The sequence below is a fragment of the Trichosurus vulpecula genome, chromosome 4 (genome assembly GCF_011100635.1).
Source record: "Trichosurus vulpecula isolate mTriVul1 chromosome 4, mTriVul1.pri, whole genome shotgun sequence".
Taxonomy (NCBI): Eukaryota; Metazoa; Chordata; class Mammalia; order Diprotodontia; family Phalangeridae; genus Trichosurus; species Trichosurus vulpecula.
This window is the reverse complement of record NC_050576.1, coordinates 161,739,439-161,765,165: the sequence shown is the minus strand read 5'-3', so window position 1 is coordinate 161,765,165 and position 25,727 is coordinate 161,739,439. Positions and strand designations below refer to the sequence as shown.

Sequence of the window (25,727 nt, the reverse complement as noted above, 5' to 3'; positions counted from 1 at the left end):
TGACTTCAGGCCGGGCACTCTATTCACTGAGCCACTTAGCTGCCCATCTCAATTCTTACCCTGCTCTCAAGTCATTGAATGGGCGTTGCCCCAGACAAACTGAGACCTGAGAAAGACCTTACTTTAGAAAGGCCAAGGTCACCCACTTCATCCTCGGCCATTGCCAGTCATCTTGACTTTTGTCTTGCCAGTGGAGTTTGATGACTCTGGAGAAGAGAGTAAGGCAGCTCCACCTCACTTAAATCCAAATCACAAGCAAGTCAAGAAAAGGAACAACAAACAGGCCAGAGTAGCTGGATCACTGCAAAGTGAAGGGCGTAGCTAAGCCAGAAGCCCCAAAGGGGCTCAATGGGAAACAAAAACATTTGGGGGGGGGGCAGGGAAATCGGGGTTAAGCAACTTGCCCAAGGTCACACAGCTAGTGCGTGTCAAGAGTCTGAGGCCGCATTTGAACTCGGGTCCTCCTGACTCCAGGGCCGGTACTCTGCTCACTGCGCCACCTAGCGGCCCCCCCAAAAAACATTTTTTTTAACAGTTTATGTCTTATCTCCCTTGGCTCTCTAACCCTTGACTCCCAGATCCATGTGTCCTTCCCAAAGAAGAGACTAAACCATATGACGGCCACTGATTCATGGCATAAGCCACTATCCGCAATAAGCCAACCCAGAATTCATAGACTTTGTCTTAACAGAAGCTGTTTGGCGCTTTTAGCAGCCCATTCCAGCATTCTATGATGCCAATTATTTGAGGCTCATACAGTATGTGGAATGTCAATTTTATTCCATGTTCCCAGATCCACTCCTGCACTTCCTTTCTAGTTAGTGGTACCTTGATTCAAAGCTATCGATTATGGCCGTGCATATGGCATTTTGTTAATCCTCTAATGGTTATTTCTGTCATTACTCTGTATTTGGGAATGCAAAGTCAAATCCCTACTATCCATCAATGGCAGTCTCAGCAAATCCCTCCCCCTCTACGACAGAAGAAGCCCTAAATCAGCAATCTGCCACCAACGAGTGCCCCCTTTGGAGGATTTCAAAATATACGGAGGTACAAAGCAGGTCATCTGTACTGGCCAGTGAGGCAGTGGGCTGCAGTGTCAAGGTCAGACTTGGTTAACAGAACTCTATGTTCTCTAGGCCACGCACGTCCTCCATCTCTTTTTCCATGTCCACTCCCCTCAAAGGCCCATCAGGCAAAGCCAGAGTCTGGTCAGCCTCCCAAATTACTTCTGATCTCGGTAGTATGCAACCCTGTGGTACTTCTTTGAAGATAAGAGTGTTTCTGATGGACAAAAATATGGAACTGATAAATGGTTAAAGGACAATTGCATTCTGCAAGATCCTCCTAAAAAGTCCTATCCCATACCACTTTCTCATCTTCCATGCCTAAGGTGATGTCCCTAATCATTCTGCTATGGTTATGCTAATGGTTTGTGATCCATGAATCACTGTAAATGAGTACTGCCTCTCAGGTCTAGGCCACAGCTTAGAGAAATAGGAATTGTTCCAAACTCAGTCCATAGGATGATTTAGCTTCCTCTTTTATCACCAAACTGGTCAATGGCCAAAGGGCAAGAGCTGCCTGTTTCCAAGCGAATTATTTTACTCCCATGAAAAAATGTTGCCTTTTTAATTTTAATTTTAGAGAACAGAGGAAGTTCTCCCTACTGGCTCTCATGTCAAATAGCCAATCAGGATGGTTCTAATGCTGTGGGTCTGGGCATCAGTACAGAGGTTGGATGAATTGATCAGTATATCTGGTCCCATAATACCTCAGAAGGGATACTCAGTGACTGCTAGGGTCCCCAAAAATCAGTGTCACTTCTGAACCAGCGCAGAGGAATCCCTTAGAGCAATGGTGTCAAACTCAAGTAGAAAAAGATTTCTGAGGGCTGTATATTGGCTTGGAAAACCATAAATAAACATTACCTATGTTGTATTATATTTCAATTTACTTTGGTAAAAATTTCTTAATTATATTTTAATCTGATTCAGGTGGATCTGGGGCCATACTTCTGATGACTTTGTGACTTTGATACCTCTGCCTTAGAACACCTGCTCTTTTGTTCAATACACAAATATTCATGTCAGTATGGGATTTCCCTCCACCACTGCAAATTACTGCCTTTCTGTGCCTCTCTATGACCAGCTTAACTTTTGACCATGTTTTCCCATAAGTCCATCTCAGGGGGTCCACCCAACATGTTGGGAGCCTTCCTCAAGTCCTTCTGATATTCCAAAGATGACAATGGTACATACAAGCACTCCATCCACTATTTCTTGCCCTTATTACATAATCAGCCCACCCTATTTTTTTTGAATCATGCATTTCATCAATGACATCCTTTACATCCCTTCTTCATGAGAACATGTTGGTACAGCGCTGAGGCAGCCTCCTCAATCCACCATATCCTTTCTTCTCCCCTGCTCTTTGAACGATTGTCAGTTAAATTCCTTAGAGACTATGGTATTCTGTAAGTCACAATCATAGAACATCAGTTGAACATGGCCTTAAAAGTATATACCACTATGAATGAATGAATGAATGAAAAGGTATTTTATTGAACAATAACGATGTACAAAGCACTGTACTAAGAGTCAAGGATACAAACAGAAAAGCAGAACAGAACCTGCTCTTAAGAAGCTCACATCTCGACAAGAAGACAACACATATGAGGTTTCAGCCGCAAGGCAGCGGTACGGTCCCAGGAGTACAGCAGCAAAGCAAATGGCGATGCATCTTCTTGACTTTCATTTCCGTTGATAAAATCTCATCACTGCCTCAGGTTGAACCACTTCACAGTCCTAAGGCCCGTGCTTGTGAAAACACTCTTTTCCAGGTCTACAGTAACTGGGGCTGTAACACCTGCAGAAGCTGTATCTCCACAAGGGCTGCTTCCCTAGACTCTGACTTTGAAAGACGAGCTAGAAACAAGGCTAGCGGCCTGCAAAGGGCTGCTGTTCCGGTGACTCTTGGGCTTACCTGCTCATTAATGGCAGCTGGGTTGGCAGGGATGGCAGGCACAGGTTGCTCCTCTCAGTGGTATGTGAAAGGGCTGAGCAGGAAGCAGAACTGGTAGGTGGGGGGAGGGGGAGAAGCTGATATTTTCAGGTCTCTGAGGATGAGGTGCTTTGATTTGCCTGGTACATGCTACCTCCTGTCTCTCAGAGTGTCTTGCTGCTTCAGCGAGTCTGGTTTGCCTGCCCCATCACTGACAGCTGGTACTGGTGACAGTGTTGATGGCAGGACCCCCTGCTCCATATAAGTTGTTCTCCTCAATGATGCCTGCCAAAGCTGTGTTGGAAATATGACTGGTAGTCGGGGCGGGGGGGGGGGGGGGGGGGCAGCAACAATAACAAAGAAACACTTCATTTCTTACTTGTGCATTTGAAGAAAATTGGTAAATTCAGGGGCATTAAACAGAAGAAGTAAATGTTCTCATTTTTTCAAAGAAAAATTTTAAAAGCACTGATATTGGTTTTTACTCCTCTTTTTAACTTGGGAGGGAATCCCCTTGAAACAGAAGTGAAGTTAAGATATTTGTTAGTATCAATCAAAATGTTCAACATAACAGAAATGTTCACCTAATATAAACAATTTAATACTGATCATCGACAGACACTATTTTAAAAAGTCTTTAAAATTGACCTTGAAAAAATAAGCCTAATCTGTGCCTTTATGAAGGGAAAATATATATATTATTCTAGGATTATTCAACTATACAATTTAAATGGAAATAGCTAATCACTAGGAAAATAATGATGACAGTTAATTCAGAGAAATAGCAGCTCAGAGATACTTCAAAGTACTCTAAACTTTATAATTCCGTAAGAAATGAAAAAATTAAAATATGCAGTGAAGAATATAAAACACAAATCAGAGTAAGGTCATCAGTTAAATTCCTGCCACCACTTGAACTCACTGCTTATGTATTCTCTTAGCTGGGTCAACACTGAACTCGGCTGCTGTTAACCAAAGTCATAGATAAGTCTAAAAAATGTGATTTCCAAAGTGTGAATTATAAGATTAGGAACAGAATTTACAAAGATATTAACAAATCCAAAACAAAAAGGAAAACCAGGCCTCTAATTTATAAATGAATAAAAACAATGAATGAAGACTATTAATAATTTTAGGGAAATACCAACAAGACAACTTGGCAGGCTGATCTATGCCTTAAACTGCTGTTTAGTCACTGTGTTTTCCTCTCTTGTGACAACCAAATATTTAAACTTAGTTTTAAGAAATGTCATCATTATCGGAAAGGCTGGCTAAGAGTACTCCACAAGGCAGACACCTCAATGGATTCTAACTGGTAGACATCTCTAACAATCAGACCCTTAACCCTTGGCAAGCACAGTACAAAATCTTTAATGTCTACCATCAGATCACTTTGGGTTAAACTGAGGGGGGACAGTGGACATCAGTTTTTGAGAAGCAATTCACCAAGGAAACCCCAAAGAAATGTCACAAGGGATGCATATCCTGGCAAATTAACTGGGATCCTGTACTCTGAACTTCCTATCACAATGCAAGGATTAAGACATTGGATACACCAGTCATTTTTAAATCATAAAGATTTCCAGAGTAATTTCCTCCCCAAACTTCTAGTCTGTCCTATCACAATTTCAATACATCCTGAATTTATCAACTGAAATGACAAATATATTTAGTCTTTTTTCGCATCCTGTCCTAAATTCCTAGACAGAATATACAAAATTATCAAACAGCAACAAGATTTCAACCCTGATATTTCTAAAGGGTTTCCTACAGATAAACAAATCCAAAAGATTAAGACCCTATACCATAAAAAACCCTAGAAAAATATGGTTCAAGGTGATGAGGAAAACTTTTAGATTCCTGAAAAGCAAAGTACAGGTGGCACATTTAACCAAAAATATCAGATGCTACCAAAACACATTTTGCTACAAAGCTGCTAATATAGACTGAAAACTTTATACTTTCGTGGGTTGGTAATAATAAGACACATTGTTGTTGTTTGTCCTTCGTTTTCAAAGCAGGCCAATGACATCATGATGTACTAAAATAGTGGATGATAGGTGATATCAACTTACACATGAATTAGATCAAAGTAAGACTGAGTTGTAAAAAGTCATCAGCCTTGATCTCTCTTCCAGGGTCACTGAAGTCCAGTGGCAGGACCAAAGTCAAGACAACCAGTGATGGAACCAGAATGCAGTAAATTATCTTGGCCAATTAAAAGGCACATTAAGAACACTCTGGATATCCATTTTCCAGAAATACTCCTTCCCTCTTAGCTCCTTCTATCCTGAGAGCTTCAATCACTCATTTATGATTCATGGTCTCATTCCTATCAGAATTATGTTCCAGCGCATAGCTGTCCAGAGAAAGAGGCAGGGATCACTAAGAATTAAAAGAAACTAATTAAGAACCAGAGTGATCACAGTCAAGTAACCCCTACCTTACTGGACTGCAGGGTCACCTACAAAAATAAGGCAGGGAGTAGCATCAGCTTTGCCCAGACTTCCTGGTCCAGCACACCACTGCTTCTACTCCTGCCTTAGGCAGAAAGGTGTTCCCAACAGGACCCAGACCGACCACCCACAACTAACAGATGGGGGGGGGGGTGGTGATCCTACTTGTCTTCATCAAAGCAGCTCCTCCCATCAGATGACTCTCTGCATGGACTCATTCCCTAGCGGTGAGCAAGCTCCTATGTCCTTATTCTCTGAACCCTAGTCATACTTTACCCCAGAATGGCTACTACCTCTCTCTGATCCCCATCCACCACAACCTCACTCACACAGCAGTGTTCGGTGCACTTGCTTGTTTGCTTGTCTCCTTCCTTCTTTCCCTACCCTCCACAACATCCCACTTCAAATGTACCCACCTCTTACTCTGGAACTAATGATCTATAATTAACAAATTTCCCCTCATTTCAGACCTCTTCCTTTTGTGCTCCTTCCATCACCCAGCTCTCAGAAAAACCCAGCTTCCCTTAGGTGACACAGCACCCCAGAACTTTCTATCTAGTAGCATTTGGACCAAATCTCAGATCCACCAATTCACTGATCCCAGAAGCTGAGTCAGAAGACTCCTTGCTTCCCATTCCATCTTGAACTAGATGTCCCAACACAAAACAACTTAAACTTTGCATGTCCAAAACTGAACACCTTATCTTTCTCCAAAAACCTCCTCCCCTTTTGCTAACTTCCCTATTACTGTTGAGGCTACCACCATCCTCCTATTCCCCGGGTTCACAACCTAGGGGTCACTCCCAACTCCTCTCTCATTCCTCTACATCCAATCAATTATCAAGGCCTGTCAATTTTACCTTTGTGACATCTCTAAAATATGCTCCCTTCTCCCCTCTGACACTGCCACCTCCCTGGTGCAGATCCTATAGATGTAATGCTATACCAATTAAACTACCAAAGAGATACTTTTAAGAGAGCTAGGCAAAATAATGAGAAAATTCATTTGGAGAAAGAAAAGACCTAGAGTTTCGTGAGAAATAATAAAAAAAAAGTAAGATCAAAAAGGACATATCACTTCTAGAACTAAAATTATATTAGAAAAAAATTATTAAAACTATTTAGTAATTTTTTTAATGGACAACAAAAACAGTACAGTAGATTAGGAAGGAAGAAGAATAAGGAACCATTGAGCCCAATAATCCAGGGTTCAATAAAATCACGAACATAAATTACCTGGGGAAGAACTCCTTATCTGACAGGAATCACAGAGAAAACTACAAAGTGTTTGTTGGAAATTAGATTTAAACCAGTATCTTATGCCATATGCTACCTTGAGCTCAAAATGGACACAAGTTGAATATATGGTCATACCACTAAAAAAAAAATTAAGAGAAAATCTGAGGTACCTTTCATAGGTTTGGCTGGAGGAAAAATTCTTAACTAAACAAAGGACAGGGATGATCACAAAAAATAACTAAATAATTCTGATTTACATGAAATTGAAAATATTTTACATGAACAAAATCAATGCAACGACAATAAGAAGGGAAGTGATCCACTGGGGGGAAAACTTTATCTTTACATCAAATACCTCTCCCAGGAATATGAATATCAAGGAACTAAAAGAAATATATTAAGACCAAAAGCCATCCCCCAGTGGTCAAAGGACATGAATAAACAGTTATCAAATTAAATTCAAATCATTAACAGTCATATTAAAGGTAGCTTCAAATCCGGAAGTAGAGAGAAACGCCTAAACCCGCCGCCTGGAAACCTGGCAAAGATGACCAAAAATGGGAACAGTCAATGTTGGAGAGATTGTGAAAACACGGGCAACAAATACAATGTTAGTGGAGCTCTGAATTTGTACAAACATTCCAGAAAGTAATTTGGCATTATGCTAAGAAAGTGACTAAAACCCCAAGGTGGTCAATGATAGAAATAAATGTCCCAAATCCACCAAAATATTTATAGCAGCGCCTTTTGGGACAACAAAGAACTAAAAACAGCATAGATGCCCAATGATTAGGGGGAATGGCTAATAATATAATGGAATTTTACTGACCAATAAGAAATAATATGAGCATGGGAAAATTTATATGAACTTATATGATGCAAAGTGAAGTACACAGAAGCAGAAAAACAAAAACACAATAACTACAAGAATATAAATGGAAAGAATAACAATAAAACAATTAAATAGGAATGCTATGGAATTATAATGACTGATCTTGGTCCCAAAGAAGAGATAAAATAAGTACAACTCCTTTTCTTCTTTGCAGAGGTAGAGGACTATGGTTACAAAGCACTGCAAGTGATGTCAGACTTTTTCTATATATGTTGGTTAGATCTGCTGACCAATTTTTCCCCTTTTTTATTTTTTGTTATGAAGAATGGCTCTCTAGGAAGAAAGGGAAGAAGGATATATTGGGAAATACAGTTGATATAAAAAGTGATTAATGAAAATTCTTTAAAGAACAAAAATCATCATCTTCTCTCCCCTTCCCCCCTTCCCCTTCCCCTTCCCCACACTAGATGCAGGGCTTTTGATAACACCTGAAACGTAAACACTTTAAATCCCATTACAATTCAGTCCTAAGGATTATATAATTTCTTGAAGGTAGAAAGATTTTGTTACAACAAATAATGCTTCAATAAATAGTCCATCACCTAAGGTGTAAATATCTTTTTTTGTTTTAGTGATAATTTCATTGATTTTAATGCAAATTTACGTATAAATGGTACAAGTCACAACTAAAATATCAAGGAAACACCATAAGCACTGTCCTATCAGCTCAGGACAACTTCTTCATGGTCACAAAAGGGCTATTCACTTTAATGCACTAACCTGTCACAAAATGTACTAAGCACCAACTTCCAGAAGCATGAAAACAAGCTATATCTAAACACAAAGTTGCTTATAATTACTGCAAACCTGATAGTTTCCTTGGGTTCATATTATAAACATCCAACTTCCAGGAATATTACTTGTAAGATAGAGCCTGCAATTTGCTGAACACAAAGTTTCCCCTACAAAGTTCTACTCCAATGCCAAATCCTGGCATCTTGGATTCTCTAAGGGCATGCCAGCAAAGCTCAAGACTTCTCACGCTGGAAAGGCTTCAAGTATGGTCCATCAATACTGTTATATAGCTACGAGACATAGAACACAACAGTTTGCAAAGAATTACAAATTATTATTACAGAGATTGAGAGAGATGTATTGTGGATGTGAACAGCCAGAAATGTCTAACAAATGAGATATTCTGAAGAATAACCTAAGTAAAGGATGTCATCAGAGAAACTGCATGACAGAAAAATACGGTCTAATCACCTGTCCAGGACAAGAATTGGCTGTTAAGAGCCAGAATATTCCACTGGTATCAACAGAAATCAAAGAAAGTCTTCAGGATGTTGGATGGACCTACTGTGGTAAAGTTACAAGACAAAGACAAGTGTCACAAAGGACAGGTAGGCCCAGATGGGTTACAACGTTGAGCCGCAGAAGGAACATCTAAATTGCAGACATCAAAGATCCATTTGAATAAACACAAAGTTTAGTAAGTAGCTCCTAAAAATCAACACAAATGGCCAATACAAGTCTGTTCTACCATACAGCACAACTACTCCATTGGGTAAATTCTCCTAGACCTTTCTCCATATAAACCTATCTAAAAGACCTGAACCACATATAGCTGCACTATATCTTTGAAGAAAAAAGTTTCCCAGACTCAATTCCACACAAACCTGCTTGTCTGGAAGATGAACTCCCTCCAATTTAACCAATCCCCCGTATGCATCCAGCCTATTCTGTAAGGTTAACCCAGTGGATTCAACAAATATAAAGCACTGACCTATGTGTAAGCCACTGTGCTAAAGACAGGAAAGGGCTCACACAGGAGGAGATTCTGAGCTAAGCCCTGAAGCCAGTTAGAGGGTCCAAGAGGCGGAAGTGAGGGTGGCACTCTAGGCACTGGAAACAGCATAGGTGTGTAAAGAGTGAGATGGAGAGATGGGGAGGCTAGTAGCAGGGAAAACAATTAGGAGGCAATTGACATAGACTGGGTAAGAGGTAATGAGGGCTTGAACTAGGCTGGTGGTTATGTAAGTTTAAAAAAAAAAAGAACAGGTATTAGAAATGGCATGCAGGGAGAGTCAACAAAAAATTAGCAACTGAATAAATATGGGGTATGACAGTAAAGTGCCAAAAAGGATTCTAAGGTGGTAGACCTAGAAGACTTGAAAGGATGGTGGTAGCCTTGACAAAAAAAAAAAATTTTAAATAGGAAAAGGAGGAGGTTTAGGGGAAAGGTAACGAATTCTATTTTGAGTTTGAGAGAACTATGGAACATCTAGTTGGAGATCTCAATCAGATACTACCAATCAACAAGACATTGTCAAACACTTACTACGCAAAGAGTCGGATATGACTGAACTACAGAGCAACAACAAACAATATTTCCTACTGTGTCCTTTCCTCTGCCCCCTCCCAGAAAGGCAGGGTGGGATTACTTTATAATACTACAGGCTGAATGATTTAGGACTGTGACTTTTGATAACATGCAACTATAGAAATGAAAAAAAGCCTACATACTCAGCCTCCCCTCCTTGAATCACCTTGCCTTTGTCCTACATGTCCAATGCAGATGAAGGCCAGAGGAAATTTCAGGACAAGAGACTTCTGATTGAGCTCTAGCAACCCTAGGAGCTAAAAACCTGCCTTGGCCAACTGTTCCTCCATTCCTGAAAGACTGAAACTTACCATCTAAAGCAGCCACAGTGTCAGGATGCAGCCCAAAATTCAGTAATTTTGATAGAGAAAGGGAACTACAGGCTAAAGTACACATATTCCTCTTCATTATCCTTGCTATTGAATAACCCTGACCAACTGAGAAGTGAATGTGGATTCCTTCTTTGTATCACAGGTCCACAAAGAGACAAGCGAGAAAGTACATTGAAAACATATAAAAGTACCATCCAAATTTACGATATTTTTATGGAACTACAAGAATACAAAATAAGTTATCCATTTTTTATACATTACCGACTTTCCTGTTAAGAACGTTAAGGCACAAAATGTCCATACCCTTTGACCCAGAAATTGCATTATTAGGTACAGAGGTCAATGACAAAAAGAAAGCTGCCGCACACCCCAAAATATTTGTAGCTGCACTTTTTGTGATAACTAAGACTTGGAAACAAAATATATGTCCATCAGTTGAGGAAAAGCTAAAACAGCTGTAGTTCATGAATGTAATGGCATATTAAGCTAGCTTTTTTGAAAAGAATATGATGAATACAGAGAAACATGGGAAAACATATATGAATTAATGTGAGGTGAAGCAAGCAGAACCAGGAAGACAATATACACTATGACCATAGCAACATAGATAGAAAGGATAACAAAAACACAAGTAAAGCTTAATGCTTCAAAATGATGACCAAACTTGACACCAAAGTAGAAATATGAAAAAGCATCTCACCCTCTTCACTGCAAAGGTAAGGTGACTATCAGTGTGGAATGCTGCACATATTGTCATGCTTGTCCAATATGTTGGTTAACTTTTCCCGAATTGTTTATTTTCTCTTTTTTATTCTTTGCTTAAAGAACTCATCTATGGGAAGGAGATAGGGAAATAAAACACTGGAAATAGTGGAAGATACAAAAAACAAAACACATCAAAAAAAATTGATTAAAAAAACAGACTTTCTAGTCTCTCACTTTGACCCAGTGCATCCTGTTAGGTACAAACTAATAGTGAAACAAAAATGGGTTGTATGAAAGCATACATACCTACCCCCCTACATATCAATTATCTGGGACACTTCTATTCTTCCCAACTCCAAAAAACCAGCTTATTTATACACACAAGCCAATATGTCCGTGTAACAACAGTGCTATTTGCAGCTACTGTGCCTCTGTAAGGCCAATAGTACCAGCACACAAGAGGACTGCTAGCATAGGTTCTTTGATCTGCTTTTCTAAGGAAAGAAGCTTTAAGGGATTTACAATCTCACTTTAATTAAATATATATATATATATATACCACTCACTTAGTTCAGGGGAAAAGTCTGCATCCTGAACTTCAGAGAAAATACAAACAGAAATTACAAGAAGAGAAAAATAACACAAATCAACAGACAAGCTTGTAACCGTCTGACCATAGCAATACATACAGTTACCAGAGAGAGAAGCACCAACATCTGGGTTTTTCAAGGGGGGTGGGCGTGGGGGCGCTCCTTAACAGCTATCCAGAGTCTCGTCCGGTCAAATCACACGACACTCTTCCAGTGAGAGAGCCCCAAACAAAATGCTAACCTCAGAGTATATATACACTTCTTCAGGGTCAGAGAGCTTCAAACATCTCATGACCTAATTAGCAAAAAGATGTGGGCCTTCCTACAAACAAAGGCAAGACTCAATCAAAGTCACTTGATTGCCTTACTGCTGAGAAGCACTCCAAAACAAAAGACAACAAAAAGTCCCACTTTGCTTGCCAGGGAAACCAGAAAGCCTATTAAATGTGTGGGCCCACTCATAAAAGACACTCCACCACCTTTACTACAAACAGGCCATTATAGTACTTCCATTCCTATACAAACACACACAATCCCATGAAACGGGCCCTCCTTATAATAACACCTGATACATATAGCACTTACTATGCCCCAGGAACTGTACTAGGCATATTTGATCTTCACAACAGCCCTAGAGGGAGGTGCTATCATAATCCCCATTTTACAGATGAATTAACTGAAGCAGAGGTTAAGTGACTTGCCCAGGGTCACACAGCTAGTTAACTGTCAGATGCTGAAATCAAATTCAAGTCTTCCTGATTCCAAGCCCTTCATGCCTGAAGCTCCATTCACTGAGCCAATGTAGTGTTAATGAAATGGGATATAAAATCTTTCTGGCCCATTAATAGGCCTATAAGACCTGCTTTGAGCTCTGGCCTGGCTGACAGCTGTGATAGGGCCTGAGTCACATGGAGCCCACTGTGGAAGGAGCTTGCACAACAGAATGTTAACTGAAACAGAATGATGGAGTGTGTGAGGGGCAGAGGAGGGAGTGAGATCTTGACAGTGCTGAGACAGAAGCCAGCATGAGCAGGGAGGAGCTAGTCTAAGGACACTTGTTTGTGGGGAGGCCTAACAAACAAGAATGCTTAAGATGTCACTGCTCTCTGGAGTGGTGATGACCAATACCTTGTCAAATATTACCTCCTGGTATTCTAATGCAAATGAATACTTTGCTTTTGCATTTAATGATGAGTTATTTGTTTTTGAATTTACCCTGGAAATATGTCGGCATAGTCATAGCAGCTGCTATGGTATGGCATTGGCATTACAGCCACCTACATGCCCCAATGCCAAAGGTATCCTTATCATTCCCATACAGTCCCTATTAGAGAGTATATTCCATACATCCCTCCTATCTAGGTTACACACAACTACCCCCATATACATAAATTAGTGGGGACACTTCTGTTCTTCCCAACTCTAAAAACCAGCTTGTTCATGCACACATCTCCATACAGACAAAATGGCCACTCTGGAGTCCATATACAGGTCAGCTCATCATGCTCCTTACACACAGACGTTAACTTAGCCACTGACCACACCAGAAAACTAGTCGGTCAAGACAAAAGCCCTCCCCCCTCCAACCACTACCTGATACTCATTGTGAGATATTCTCAGGACCTAAAGATCCAGCCTGCTAGGGATGCCCCCATCACACCTATGCACAAAAATGCTCTGCCCCCCCCCCCACACTGGGCCTCCTGCTCCCTTCAAGACTGGGCCTTCCGTGGTCCCTGTAGGTGTCAGCAGTTACTCCCCGAGACTGCCTCTCATCGGCAAACGTCTTTCATTCCCTAGTTAATTGCACTACGTCTTCTCCTTTAGACTATCAGCTCCTTGAGGGCAGAGGCAGCGGTTTTGCCTTTCCTTGTATCTGTGACTCTTAGCTCCGTGTCTGGTACCTCCGTAAGCAATTAATGAATGCTTGATTCACTGTCCAACAGCGCCTCTCTTTGCACCTTCCTCTTTTGGGCGCCCCCAGACCCATCCCCGGACTATTCCCCGGGAAGAGAGGGTGCAAGGTCGCTCTCCGGAGGCCACGGTGGAGCAAAGCCAGGCGGGTGACAGGGAAGACCGCAAGTCCCGCCCCCCTCCCGACAATTCCATCCACTCTCCCCTATCTGAAAAGCCAGCCCCCCACCCGGCTGGGGGCCCTTAGGCTGCAAGGACTCCCAGCAGGGGGGAGAAAAGGTAGACGTACACGTGTACGTATACACGTGTGTATACATACATACATACACACACACATGCATAAGTTCATGCACGCCCCGCCCCCTCCCCCTCGCTGGGCACCCCCATCCCTCCCCACAACTCCAAAGGCTCACCCATTTCGCACCCACCACGCCGGCGCCCTCTCGTCAGGGGCCACTAGCAGGCCTCTCTTCTCCTCCTTTCCCCCCGGACAAACCAGCCCAGCCTGGGTCCTGGTTAGCCGGAGGAGCCGCTACCTCCCCGTTTCCAGCTTCCACTTCAAGTGGTCCCGCCCAGCTTCCTAAATCTCCACTTGCCTCCTCCTACCTCCCTCCCCAGCCTTCGCGTAGCGCGTGCGCCACCCCCAGAACATTCAGCACAGTCCCTGACCTGCTAGCTGGCGGGACTATTCCATTCCCGCCTCCGCAGGGGGAAATACCGGTCTTTAACTATTTCATTCCTGCCCGCTGCAGGTGTGTGGGTAAGAGGGATTTGTCCTCAGCACAGGACCATTCCATTCCCTCCTGGTGGAGGGGTGTGAGCAAAGGAGATTTATCCACAGCAACAGACTATTCCATTAGCTCCAACTGGAGGGGTGTGAAAAAAGACTGGTCCTTAGAACAAGACTATTCCATTCCCGCCTCCGCAGGGGGAAATACCGGTCTTTAACTATTTCGTTCCTGCCCGCTGCAGGTGTGTGGATAAGAGAGGTTTGTCCTCAGCACCGGACCGTTCCATTCCCTCCCGGTGGAGGGGTGTGAGCAAAGGAGATTTATCCACAGCAACAGACTATTCCATTAGCGCCAACTGGAGGGGTGTGAGAAAAGACTGGTCCTTAGCAGAAGACTATTCTGTGTGTGGGCGAGACAGATTTGTTCTCCGCACTGAACTATTCCATTCCTGCTCGCTGGAGGGGTGTGAGAAAAAAAAAAAAAAAGACTTGTCCTTAGCACGAGATTATGCCATTCCTGCCACTGCAGTGTTTTGGGGAAAAAAGAATTTGCCCTCAGCTTCGGACAACACCACGCCTGCCAACTGCAGGGGTGTACGGCAGGCCAAGTCGGGTCTCACCACGAGACGCCATGAAATAGGAGGCGCAAAGTAGCACGTAAGACGTCCTTGATCCGGAAGTAGAGAGAAACGCCTAAACCCGCCGCCTGAGCGGAAGCCGCTTCGCTTCACAGCCCCCTTTCGCTCGGCTCTCCGGCTGTTACTCTGCTTCCTGTTTGGCTTGCGAGCGGTTGTAGGCGACGCTGAGCAGGTTCCTGCCGTAAGACTTGGACCTCGCTGCCTCTGGAACCTCGGGTGAGTGAGCCCTAGCGGGCCAGGCAGGGCCAGGCTGAGGGCTGGGGCGTGCGTTTAAACGGAAGCCGACCTTGCTGTGCGCGAGAAAGTGCCGAGCGCTGCGGCCGCGGCGGGCTCGTTCTGCGCGTGGGAACGAGGAGCCGGCCCCGGAACTTTTCTCGGGGTGCTGGGCGCGTGGTTCCGGGGAAGGCGTGCGGGGAAGGGGGCGCTGCCTGTGGAGGCTCTGGACCAGCCGCCCTCAGGCGGAGGGAACGGCCGTAGCCGGTAAAACACCAGGAGACTCTGAGGGGTAATGGAAATGGAGCTGGATCCCGTAGGACAGTGATGTTAGAGCTGGAAGGGACCTTGGAGGCCAAACCCGTTGTTTTACAGATGAGGAAACTGAGGCACGGAGAGGTTAAGTGATTTGCCCAGCTAGTAAATATCTGAGGTGGGATTTGAACTTACATCTAGCTACAGACTGAGGAACAACTTCCAGGTGATTCCTGGAATAATTACATTATATTAAAAATTAATATTAGATATTTAAAATGCTTAGAAACAATGCAAAATAAAATGAAAATACCATGTAAACATATTACATGTGATGTGTAAAATACATATTAAAAATAAACATGGTACTTAATACAGTGCTATATATATTTTGTGTGTGCCCCCCGCGAGCTGCAGAGGAGTATCAACTCTAAGCTTTGGGTAAGTGTAATATGGCCTGTGTTAGTATGTTTGTTTGCAGCTTCTTCCATTCAATGGATAAAGCTGAATACAAAGCCGGACCTAACAGTTTACTATGCTTGGTTCAATAAATGTTTATGTAGGGTCTGGTACGTGGCAGGCCCTGTGCTGGGGACTGTTAAGGTCACTAACACTAAGATATTCTCTCACTAGTTGTGCTGTTTTCTAGCTGCCCTGCTGAGACCTCACCATGTCTTCCCACAAGACTTTCAGAATCAAGAGATTCCTTGCAAAGAAGCAGAAGCAAAATCGTCCCATTCCGCAGTGGATCCGAATGAAAACTGGCAATAAGATCAGATACAACTCCAAAAGGAGACACTGGAGAAGAACCAAGCTGGGCTTATAAAGAACTGCTGCCCTGGTGGCTTATATTTACTCTTTCCTAGTCCGAAAAGGCCTTACCATGCCACCGCCCTGATGCTGGAAATTGCAAAACTGCAGACATAAAGAAACTTCTTCTAAAGAGATTGCCCTTTTGTTTTCATTTATTTCTTTAATATATGATTTTTAATAGTCTAACCGCCGTTTACATAAGCTTTAAACTTTACAAAGTGCTTTGTCAGGAACTGACTCAATTTTCAGAAAGGTCCAAAGACTTAAAGTTGAGGAGAGGCACTTGTTGGCATGGGGAGGGTGAAACACATTATCAGTCAAGAACAGTACAGGAGAAGCTGTGAAAGGAGATCCATGGAAGGTTATTGCAGGAAAAGAAAGCAGCCAGTGGTACAAATGAAGAAACATTTCATGCACAGCTGGGGTGCCCTGTTGCTATTGATCCTATGCCCTAGGAACTAGGCCCCAAGCATTTTGGCAAGAATCACTGGGACAGTAGTCACCTGGGATGGGCAGAAGTCTGCATCTTCAGAGTATCCAATTACCTCATTTGATCCTTCCATTGAACCTGGGAGCTAAGTGCTACAAGGGATTGTTCCCATTTTACAGTTGAAAAAGCAAAGGCTTAGAGATGTAAATTCGGAAGCTCCCCAGGTCTTTGCTGACTCCACATTGACAACTCATTACACTATACCGTGCTGCCTTTAAGTGGGAGAAGGATGCAGTCCCTACACCTCAGAAATTGACAACGTAATGGAGGGCTGTGACACATGTAGGCACCATAGTAAAGTGTAAATAGTGCTCAGTTTTGATTACTGGATGTGATTTATTATACCTTAGTTCACATTTTGGCTTTGCCACATACAAGTATTTATTAAATGCCTGCTATATGCAGGTACTCTGTTGGGTGTAGGTAATACAGATGCAATGAATGTGACGTGGTGGGGAAGCTAGGTGGCACATTTAGATAAAGTGCTGGGCCTGGAATGAGGCAGGAAGACCAGCCTCAGACACTTCCTAGCTGTGTGACCCTGGGCAAGTCACTTAACTGCTGCTCACCTTCATCCATTGAGGAGGGAAATGGCAAACCACTGCAGTATCTTTGACAAGAAAACCCCAAACAGGGTCACAAAGAATTGGAGAGGACAGAACAACATTTCAATTTAGTTGGTTTTTTTTTTTAATCATTTATGTATTTGGAAAGTCTTAGTGGTGGTCCACAGGTTTCACCAGACTGCCAGAGAAGTCCATGAGGCAAAGTTTAGAAACCCTACCCCTTAACACTTCTAGTGAGAAGAAACTACTCAAATATTAACTTTAAATATGGATGTATCTTTTTGGTAAGAAGGTAAATCTTTAATTCCTCTCTATACTGCCTATCAATTCAATTCAGTAAACACTTATTAAGCATTTACTAAGTCTGTCCCTGGCGCTGTGCTAAGTACTGGAGAATACAATTTGGAAAAAGAAAGTTCCTGCCCCAGAGGAGTTATAGCCTGTCAGGTGAAGTCTACACACAAAAAGGGTAATTGGGGTGGGAGTGGTTTTCCAGAAAGTCCAGATCCCAGATCCCCTTCAGAAGTACAAACAGTGCTCTACACTTTAGCCCTCCAGTCAAAAGGGAGAGGGAGCTTGATGGAGTTGAGGTGCTAAGTATCAAACTGAGTCTCCATCTTTCTCAAATCTCTCCTGGCATTTACCGTCCATAACCACTCATTTTGTCACTTATGCAGAAGAGTACTTTTTGTGGTAACAAGGAAGTAGAAAGGAGCCTAACAAGTGGAGAATGACTGACCAAAGTGGTATATGAATGTAATGAAAATAGCATGAGGTCAGAAATGACAAGTATGACAATTCAGAGATAACCATGCACAATGACATAAGCCTAACTAGGACAGTATGCACAATGAATACAATTGAGTAAATTAAAAAGCTCTAGAAATAAGCCATACTCTTAATTACGGTAGCCGATCATAGTCTCAGAGAAAAGAAAATATATTTACCTACAAGAATGGGCATAATTTGGCATACCTTAGAAAAAAATCACTGGGTTATTTCTTAATAGTAGTCTAGCAAATTAATAAAAATTGAATATGAATTCCTATAGTATCATCATGATTTATAAAATGCCTATGATTAGACATGGGGCTAATGCTATACTAGACAATTAGCAGTATATGGCACCCTGCCTTCAGGTAGCTTATACTCTACCATAAGATCATACAGATTTCAGATGAATATCCAAGACATAAAAACAGAATATAGGTGTTAAATTTTTACAAATTAACAGTAAAGCTTTTACCACTGGCTCTTCCTTATTTCCACCAGTGGAAGGAATTGAGCATAGACAATCCCTAAATCATTTGTATTTACCCCTAGATACTGCTTATGCACTTTGTTTTAATTTGGCTCCATCCCAACTGAGAATTCACTTCAAACAAAATAATGAGAACTCTGCAGTAGCCTGACTTAAAAGAGTCTTTCTAGACTTATCTGTGTACATCCTAAGTAGGTCATTCCAGATTTCCATGCTATCCAATTTTCCCATTGTGTCTTTTTCATCTCCTTGCATTCTGCATCCTACTATGAAGAGAAAATATGGGTGCTTAGATCAATGGAAAGTCAGACTTAGTAGTTACCTTTAAGCTTTCCCTAGAGAAGTGGAAGTGGTTAAGGTTTTTATGGGTCTTTTTTTTCTTATTTCAAAGGATTTCCTAACCAGAACATACCTCAAATTCAAAGTAGTCATAGTTGATGTGGTTAAAATTTTGAAATCAGGTTCATTGGATGGTGTCTGTTCAGTTCAATAAACATTATTAAAGGCTTTCTGTGTGCTAGGCATGGAAGATACTAAGACAAAAATCCCCTCAAGGGCTTTATGGTCTACTGAGAGGAAACAACATAGACAAGTAAGAACAGAAAAAATTTGGGGAGTGTGTCAGAATTAATAATGGAATGAGAATCAATAAAGGCCTTTTGAAGATGGCATTCGAGCTGAGCACTGAAGGGAGCTAGTGGTTCAAAGATGTAGAGGATAAGAGGAGAGAACATTCCCGATGAGGAATATCCCCTTAAAAGGTACAGAGATAGAAATGGAAATATGTATGGGGAATATCAACTAGGCCAGTTTGTTTGGAATGTAGAGGTAGCAATGTAGAATCCAGGAAAGACAGGTTGGAGCCAGATTCTGAAAGGCTTTAAATACCTGAGGCGTTTATATTTTATCCTAGAGATAACAGGATATGTTATTGATGTTTCTTGAAAAGAGCAATAAAATGGTTGGACTTGTGTCTTAGAAATATCAATTTGGAAGCTCTAGGGATTTCTGATGTTATATAGAGGGTGACAGTAAACAGCAGAGGACTGAAGAGAAAATGAAATTATCAGAAACTTTTGCCCAGATGTATGCCAATAAAAGTAAGATAGGAAGTAAATGAAAATTTACAAAAGTATGAAATACCCAGATTTTTAAAAAGAGGAATAGACTAAATAACTCAGTATCAGAAAAAGAGGTCTAGAGTGTCTAGGATATTAATGAAAAGACATGCTAGAGAAGGTGGCTTAGCCACACCAGATATTAAACTGTACTACACAGCAGCAGTCATCAAAACTGCCTGGTACTGGTTAAGAAACAGGGGTGTGGATCAGTGGAATAGGATAGGTACACAAGTAGGAGAAATCAACAAGTTTAGCAATCTACTCTTTGATAAACCCAAAGAGACCAGCTTCTGGGCTAATAATTCACTATTTCACAAAAACTGTTGGGAAAATTGGAAAATGGTAGGGCAAAAACTGGGCATAGACCAATATCTTACACCATATACCACAATAAAGTCAAAATGGGTTCATGATGTAGGAGTGAAAGCTGATACTATAAGTAATTTGGGAAAGCAAGGAATAGTTTACTTATCAGATTTATGGAAAAGTAAAGAATTCATGACCCAACAAGAGATAGAGAGCATTACAAAATGCAAAATGGATAATTTTGATTATGTCAAATTGAAATGTTTTTGTACAGAAAAAGCCAATGCAACAAGAATTAGGAGGGAAGCAGAAAATTGGGAGAAAATCTTTGCAACTAGTATCTCTGATAAAGGCCTCATCTCTAAAATATACAGGGAACTGGGCCAAATATATAGGAATACAAGCCATTCCCCAATTGAGAAATGGTCAAAGGATATGAACAGGCAGTTTTCAGAGGAAGAAATTAAAGCTATCTATAGGCATATGAAAAAATGCTCTGGATCACTACTGATTAGAGAAATGCAAATCAAAACAACTCTTAGATACCACATCTCTCCTGTCAGATTGGCTAAAATAACAAAACAGGAAAATGATAAATGCTGGAAAGGATGTGGGGAAATTGGAACATTGTTGCATTGCTGGTGGAGTTGTGAGCTGATCCAGCCATTTTGGAGAGCAGTTTGGAGCTATGCCCAAAGGGCTATAGTTATGTTCATACCCTTTGACCCAGCAATTCCACTTCTAGGGTTGTATCCCAAAGAAATCACACAAGCGGGAAAAGGACCCATATGTACAAGGATATTTATAGCAGCTCTTTTTGTGGTAGCCAAGAATTGGAAATCAAAGGGATGCCCATCAATTGGGGAATGGCTGAACAAGCTGTGGTATATGAAGGTGATGGAATACTATTGTGCCATAAGAAATGGGGATGATGCGGACTTTGTAACAACCTGGAAAAACCTACACGACATAATGCTGAGTGAGCGGAGCAGAGCCAGGAGAACGTTGTGCACAGCCACAGATATATGGATCCCGTGAGGACCAACCCTAACATATTGCGCTCTTCTCAGCAACCTAAGGGGACTCAAGATGGAGAATGCTGTCTTCATCCAGAGAAAGAACTGTGAAGTTTGAATACAGATCGAGGCGCACTACAAACTTGCCTTTTTTGCTTCTCTTTTGTTTTTGTTTTTGGGTTGGTTTTTTTTTTTTTGGTTCTGTTTCTTTTTTCTCATGATTCATTCCATTGGTCAAAATTCTTCTCCACAACTTGACTAGTGCATAAATTAATTCAATGCGAAGTTATACATGACAGTTATATGAGATTCCATGCCGTCTTGGGGAGGGAGGGGAGAAAATCTGGAACTCAAAACTATGTAGAACCGTGTGTGGTAAACTAAAAATAAATAAAGAAATTTAAAAAAAAAGAAAAAGACATTAAGCAAACCAAAAATAAATTTCCAAAGTAAAAATTCTAGAACCAGGTAGATTCAGAAGTGATCTATCAAACATTCACAGAAAAATTAATTCTAATTCTACAGAAACTGTTTGCAATAAGAAAAGAAAGTACCCTTTAAATCTCTATTACAGATACAGTTTTGATACCCAAAACAAGGGTGTTACAAAGCAGAGAAAGAAAACTACAGACCACTATCCCTAGTGATCATTGATGTAAAATTTTTAAGCAAAATATTAGCAAGTACACTAAACTAATATACTAGAAAGGTTATACACTATGACTGGATTGGATTTATATTCATAATATAGGATAGGTTCAACCTTAAAAAAATTATAAATATAATAAACCATGTTAATATAAATAATAAACATCATATGATCATATCAATAGATGCTGAAAAGGCCTTTGACAAAATCCAACACTCATTTCTATTAAAAACACTAGAAATCATAGAAATAAATGGATCTTTCCTTAGTATAGTAAAAAAAAAAAAAAGTTATCTAAATCCATGAGAAAACATTCACACACATGTATAAAAAGTTAGAAGTCTTTCAATTAAGCTGAGTGGTAAATCAAGGATGCCCATTTTCACCAGTACAATATAACATAATGCTAAAACTGCTAGCTATAGCTACATGAAGAAGAAATTGATGGAATAAGAATAAGAATAAGCGAAGAGAAAATAAAATCCCCTCTTTGCAGATAATATGATGGTATAACTAGAGAACAAAGAAATTAGTTGAAATAATTTAAGCAAAGTTTCAAGATATAAGATAAATCCACAAAAAAAAATCAGCATTCCTGCATATTTCCAACAGAAAAACCTAGAAAGAGAAATTCCTTTCAAAATAACTACAGAAGCTATAAAATACTTGGAAGTGTATCTTCCAAGATTCAGCCAGGGACTACATGAATCTAACTTTAAAACACTCTTTGCAGAAACAAAGATAGAACTAAATAATTGGAGAAGTATTAATTGCTCATGGGTTGGTCAAGCATATAACAAAAACATTAGTATTACCTAAATTAATGTACTTATTCAGGGCTATGCCCACCAAAAAAAAATTTATAGAGCTTGGAAAAACAACAAAATTCATATGAAGGAAGAAAAGGTCAAGAATATAAAGGTTAATAATGAAAAAAAAGTGGAAGGAAAGCAGGGGTCTATAAATACTAGATCTCAAATTATACAAAGCAATAATCATTAAAATGATTTGGTACTGGCAAATAAAGGTCTATCATTAAAACAAATTAGAAACAAAGTAGCATTGTGTTTGATAAACCCAAACACCACAGTTTGTTGGGGAAAGGACTCACTGTTTAACAAATACTGCTGGAAAAACTGGAGAGCATCCTGGCAGAAATTAGGTTTAGAACAACACCACACACCATACACCAAGATAAGCTCCATATCGATGCATACCCTAGATGTTAAAGGTCATATAAATCAGAGGCTCAAGGAAGAAATTACTTTCAGACCTATGAATAAGAGAAGAGTTTGAATTTATGGCTAAATAAGTGATAGAGTAGATCACACAAGATAAAATGGACAATTTTGATTACATAAGATTTAAAAAGTTTTACATAAACAGAGCTAATGTAAAACTTATAAGAAAAATAGGTAACAGGAAAAATCTTTGCAGTAGATTTCTTTGATAAAAGTCTCATACTCAAAATATATAATGAACTGATTCAAATTTATAAGACTAAGAACTATTCCCCAACAGATAAATGGTCAAAAGATATAAATAGCTAGCTTTCATAAGAAGAAATCCAAGTTATCAACAATATATAAAAGAAATCTAAGTCGCTAATAATTAGATAAATATACATTAAAACAACTCTGAAGTATTACACTTATCAGTTAGTGGTGAAAAATGTTGGGGCAGCTATGGAAAAACATACTGAGGTGCACTATTGGGGGAGCTGTGAACTGATCCCAGCAACTAAAAAGCAATTTGAAAGTATCCCCAGAAAATTACTAAACTCGGCATAATGTCACACCCAGCTGCACCACTACTACCTTATACCCCACAAATAATTATTTTTAAGAAGAAAAGGCTCCTTACATACTAAAATATTTCATAGAAACACTTTACAAAAATTGTAAACTGAGGGGCTGCTCAATTATTGGATAGCTAAACAATCTGTGGTATATGAATATGATGGAATATTCTTATTATATAATAAAAAAGGACAATTTCAGGGGAAATTGGGAAGAACTCTATGTAATGATATAGAGCTAACTGAATAGGAGAAAAAGAATTTGTACAGTGAGAACAACATTACAGAGAAAAACAACTTGGAAAGACTTCAGAATTCTGATCAGTGCAGTGTGAAACTGTGAGTCCAAAGGAACGATGATGTAACACAGCACTTACCTCCTGACAGAGATGCTGAAATTAATATACAGAAAGTTATATTTTTCAACATGCCCAATGTAGGAATTTGGGGCTTTTTTCTGGATTATGTAAACAGATATTAAGGAATTTTTAATATGTTTGCCCAATAGAGAGAGGAGGAAAGTAGTAGGGACAGATTAATTTTTTAAAATTATTACTTAAAAAAAATGCACATTGATTGATTATCCCATGTAAATCATATGTACATCACTTGCTTATCTGTGTACATCATAAGTAGGTCATCAGCTGATATGGACCCTCCCCACTGTGCTTGAAGCGCTAAGGCCCTGACCCACCCTCTTACTCAGACCCCAGACCCAGGGATCCCTCTGAAACTACTGGGAGCCAAGCCCACCTGGCTCAAACTAACAAGCTGCTTCTCTGGAGCAGCTCCTAGCCCCTCCCATTCTGACAGGGATCTTAGCACCCCTCCTTGCCAGCTTGGAGCCTGCCCACTTGCTGATAGTGACCTCAAGATGTCATCATAGCAGGTCACAGACTGGTCCTATCCTCCCTCTATCCCAAGATAAATGGACTCCAAGATCCCCTGCCAAGTCTTCAAATGCTTGGAGCCCTACCCATACCACTGAGCTACACAGCCAGGGCTCCAATGCAGCCAGGCAGCCCCATAGAGCACCCAACCGCTGAAGCAGACCCCCTGGCACTGTGCCCGAGCCCCTGGGAACCCCTTTCTGCTCTGCCTAAATGGACTGCAGGACCTCTGGTTTGCCATGTTAATGAGAGGTCTTTTGCTTTTTAGTGTTCTTAACAGAAGTGGGTGTTATATGTTGTCAAAGGTTTTTTCATCTACTGATATAATCTTGTGATTTTTATTGTTATTGATAAATGTTTAACAACTGCCTGATAAAAATTCAGGACACACTTTTAAGTTTAATTTTCACTATTAAAATTTTCTGGGGGCAACTAGGTGGCACGGTGAGTAGAGCACTGGCCCTGGAGTCAGGAGGACCTGATATCAAATGCGGCCTCAGACACTTGACACACTTACTAGCTGTGTGACCTTGGGCAAGTCACTTAACCCCAATTGCCCTGCCTTCCCCCCTCCAAAAAAACAAGCAAACAAAAATTTTCTCCATCACTTTAAGTCTAGCCAATCAAAACAATATATTAAGTGCTAATTTGTAGCATTCACCAGTTTCCAAGGTATAAATGTTCACACTGAAAATTTAATAAGCAGCTCTCCCAAGCTGATTATGAGCTGGCACACCTCTACCTATATCACAATGAGTTCAAAGAAATGGGTAACCCCTAGACGTACAGAAACAGTTATAGCAGCTAATTTGTTTTTTGTTTTGGTTTTTTTTTGTGTGTGTGTGTGTGTGTGTGTGTGTGCAGCAAAATCTTTATTTGATTTCTGGCAGCCTCTTATTTTTTAGCCTTTGGAGCAGCTGCTTTCTGGGCAGGGGCTGCCTTCTGGGCAGGTCCTTTCTGGGCAGGTCCCTTCTTGGCTGGGGCCTTCTGGCCAGGGGCTTTCTGACCCTTCTGGGCAGGGGCTGCCTTCTGGCCCTCAGCCTTCTTTGAGAGGATCTTCTTGGTGGAGACCTTTGCAGCAAGTGCCTTCTGGGCAGCTCCCTTCTTAGGAGAGCCCTTCTGGTTGGATGCCTTCTGGAGCTTCTTCACTTCATGCTTGATAATTCTGTTTCTCATTTTCTTAGCCTTCATGACTTTGTAACAGTCAAAATCTGTCATCTTAGCTTTCCTCTCTCTGGCTTCGATCTTCTTGGCCCATCTTGTGGCTTTCCATTTTGTATTGATCTTTTCTTTCTCCCAAGCAGCCCGGACATACTTCTGACAAGCACTGTGGGGGAATTTGAGCATGAAGTCTGTAAGTTGCATACATTTAAATGGCATGGCCTGCCTCCTCACACCACTGCACGGGCCATCAACCAAAGCCCTGTTCTGGTCAATAACATCCACAATAGCTACCAGCTTGCCGGCGTGCGGCCCAAAGGAGATGTAGGCCACACGGCCGATTTCCACGTAGCGCTTGAATACCAT

The 25,727-nt window shown here is 40.9% G+C and overlaps 3 protein-coding genes across 6 annotated transcripts in view; 1 reads left to right on the top strand and 2 right to left on the bottom strand.

The window, feature by feature from the left end:
- The window catches only part of LOC118845742 (GON-4-like protein), a 43,490-nt gene extending 29,349 nt beyond the window's left edge, over positions 1-14,141 (bottom strand). The window contains exons 1-2 of one of the 3 annotated variants that reach the window (XM_036753750.1): positions 13,868-14,141; positions 10,946-11,077 (exon numbers count right to left, since the gene is read on the bottom strand). The gene's annotated coding sequence lies outside the window, so the exon portion shown is untranslated. The remainder of the gene's footprint in view (positions 1-10,945; positions 11,078-13,867) is intronic. The other 2 variants (XM_036753751.1, XM_036753752.1) reach the window with 2 other exon arrangements.
- Positions 14,142-14,599: 458 nt separating this feature from the next.
- Positions 14,600-16,237, top strand: LOC118845743 (60S ribosomal protein L39). 2 transcript variants are annotated; one of them, XM_036753756.1, is made up of 2 exons: positions 14,600-15,038; positions 15,924-16,237. In XM_036753756.1, the coding sequence occupies exon 2, from the start codon at positions 15,961-15,963 to the stop codon at positions 16,114-16,116; it is 156 nt and encodes a 51-aa protein (XP_036609651.1). In that variant the 5' UTR covers positions 14,600-15,038; positions 15,924-15,960; the 3' UTR covers positions 16,117-16,237. The 2 variants fall into 2 exon arrangements, with proteins under 2 accessions (XP_036609651.1, XP_036609650.1); XM_036753755.1 differs by having other exon boundaries at positions 14,615-15,038; positions 15,940-16,237.
- An 8,855-nt stretch (positions 16,238-25,092) lies between these two features.
- Positions 25,093-25,727, bottom strand: LOC118845741 (60S ribosomal protein L14-like). The gene has a single exon (XM_036753749.1). It carries the CDS (start codon positions 25,725-25,727, stop codon positions 25,095-25,097), a length of 633 nt encoding a protein of 210 aa, XP_036609644.1. The 3' UTR covers positions 25,093-25,094.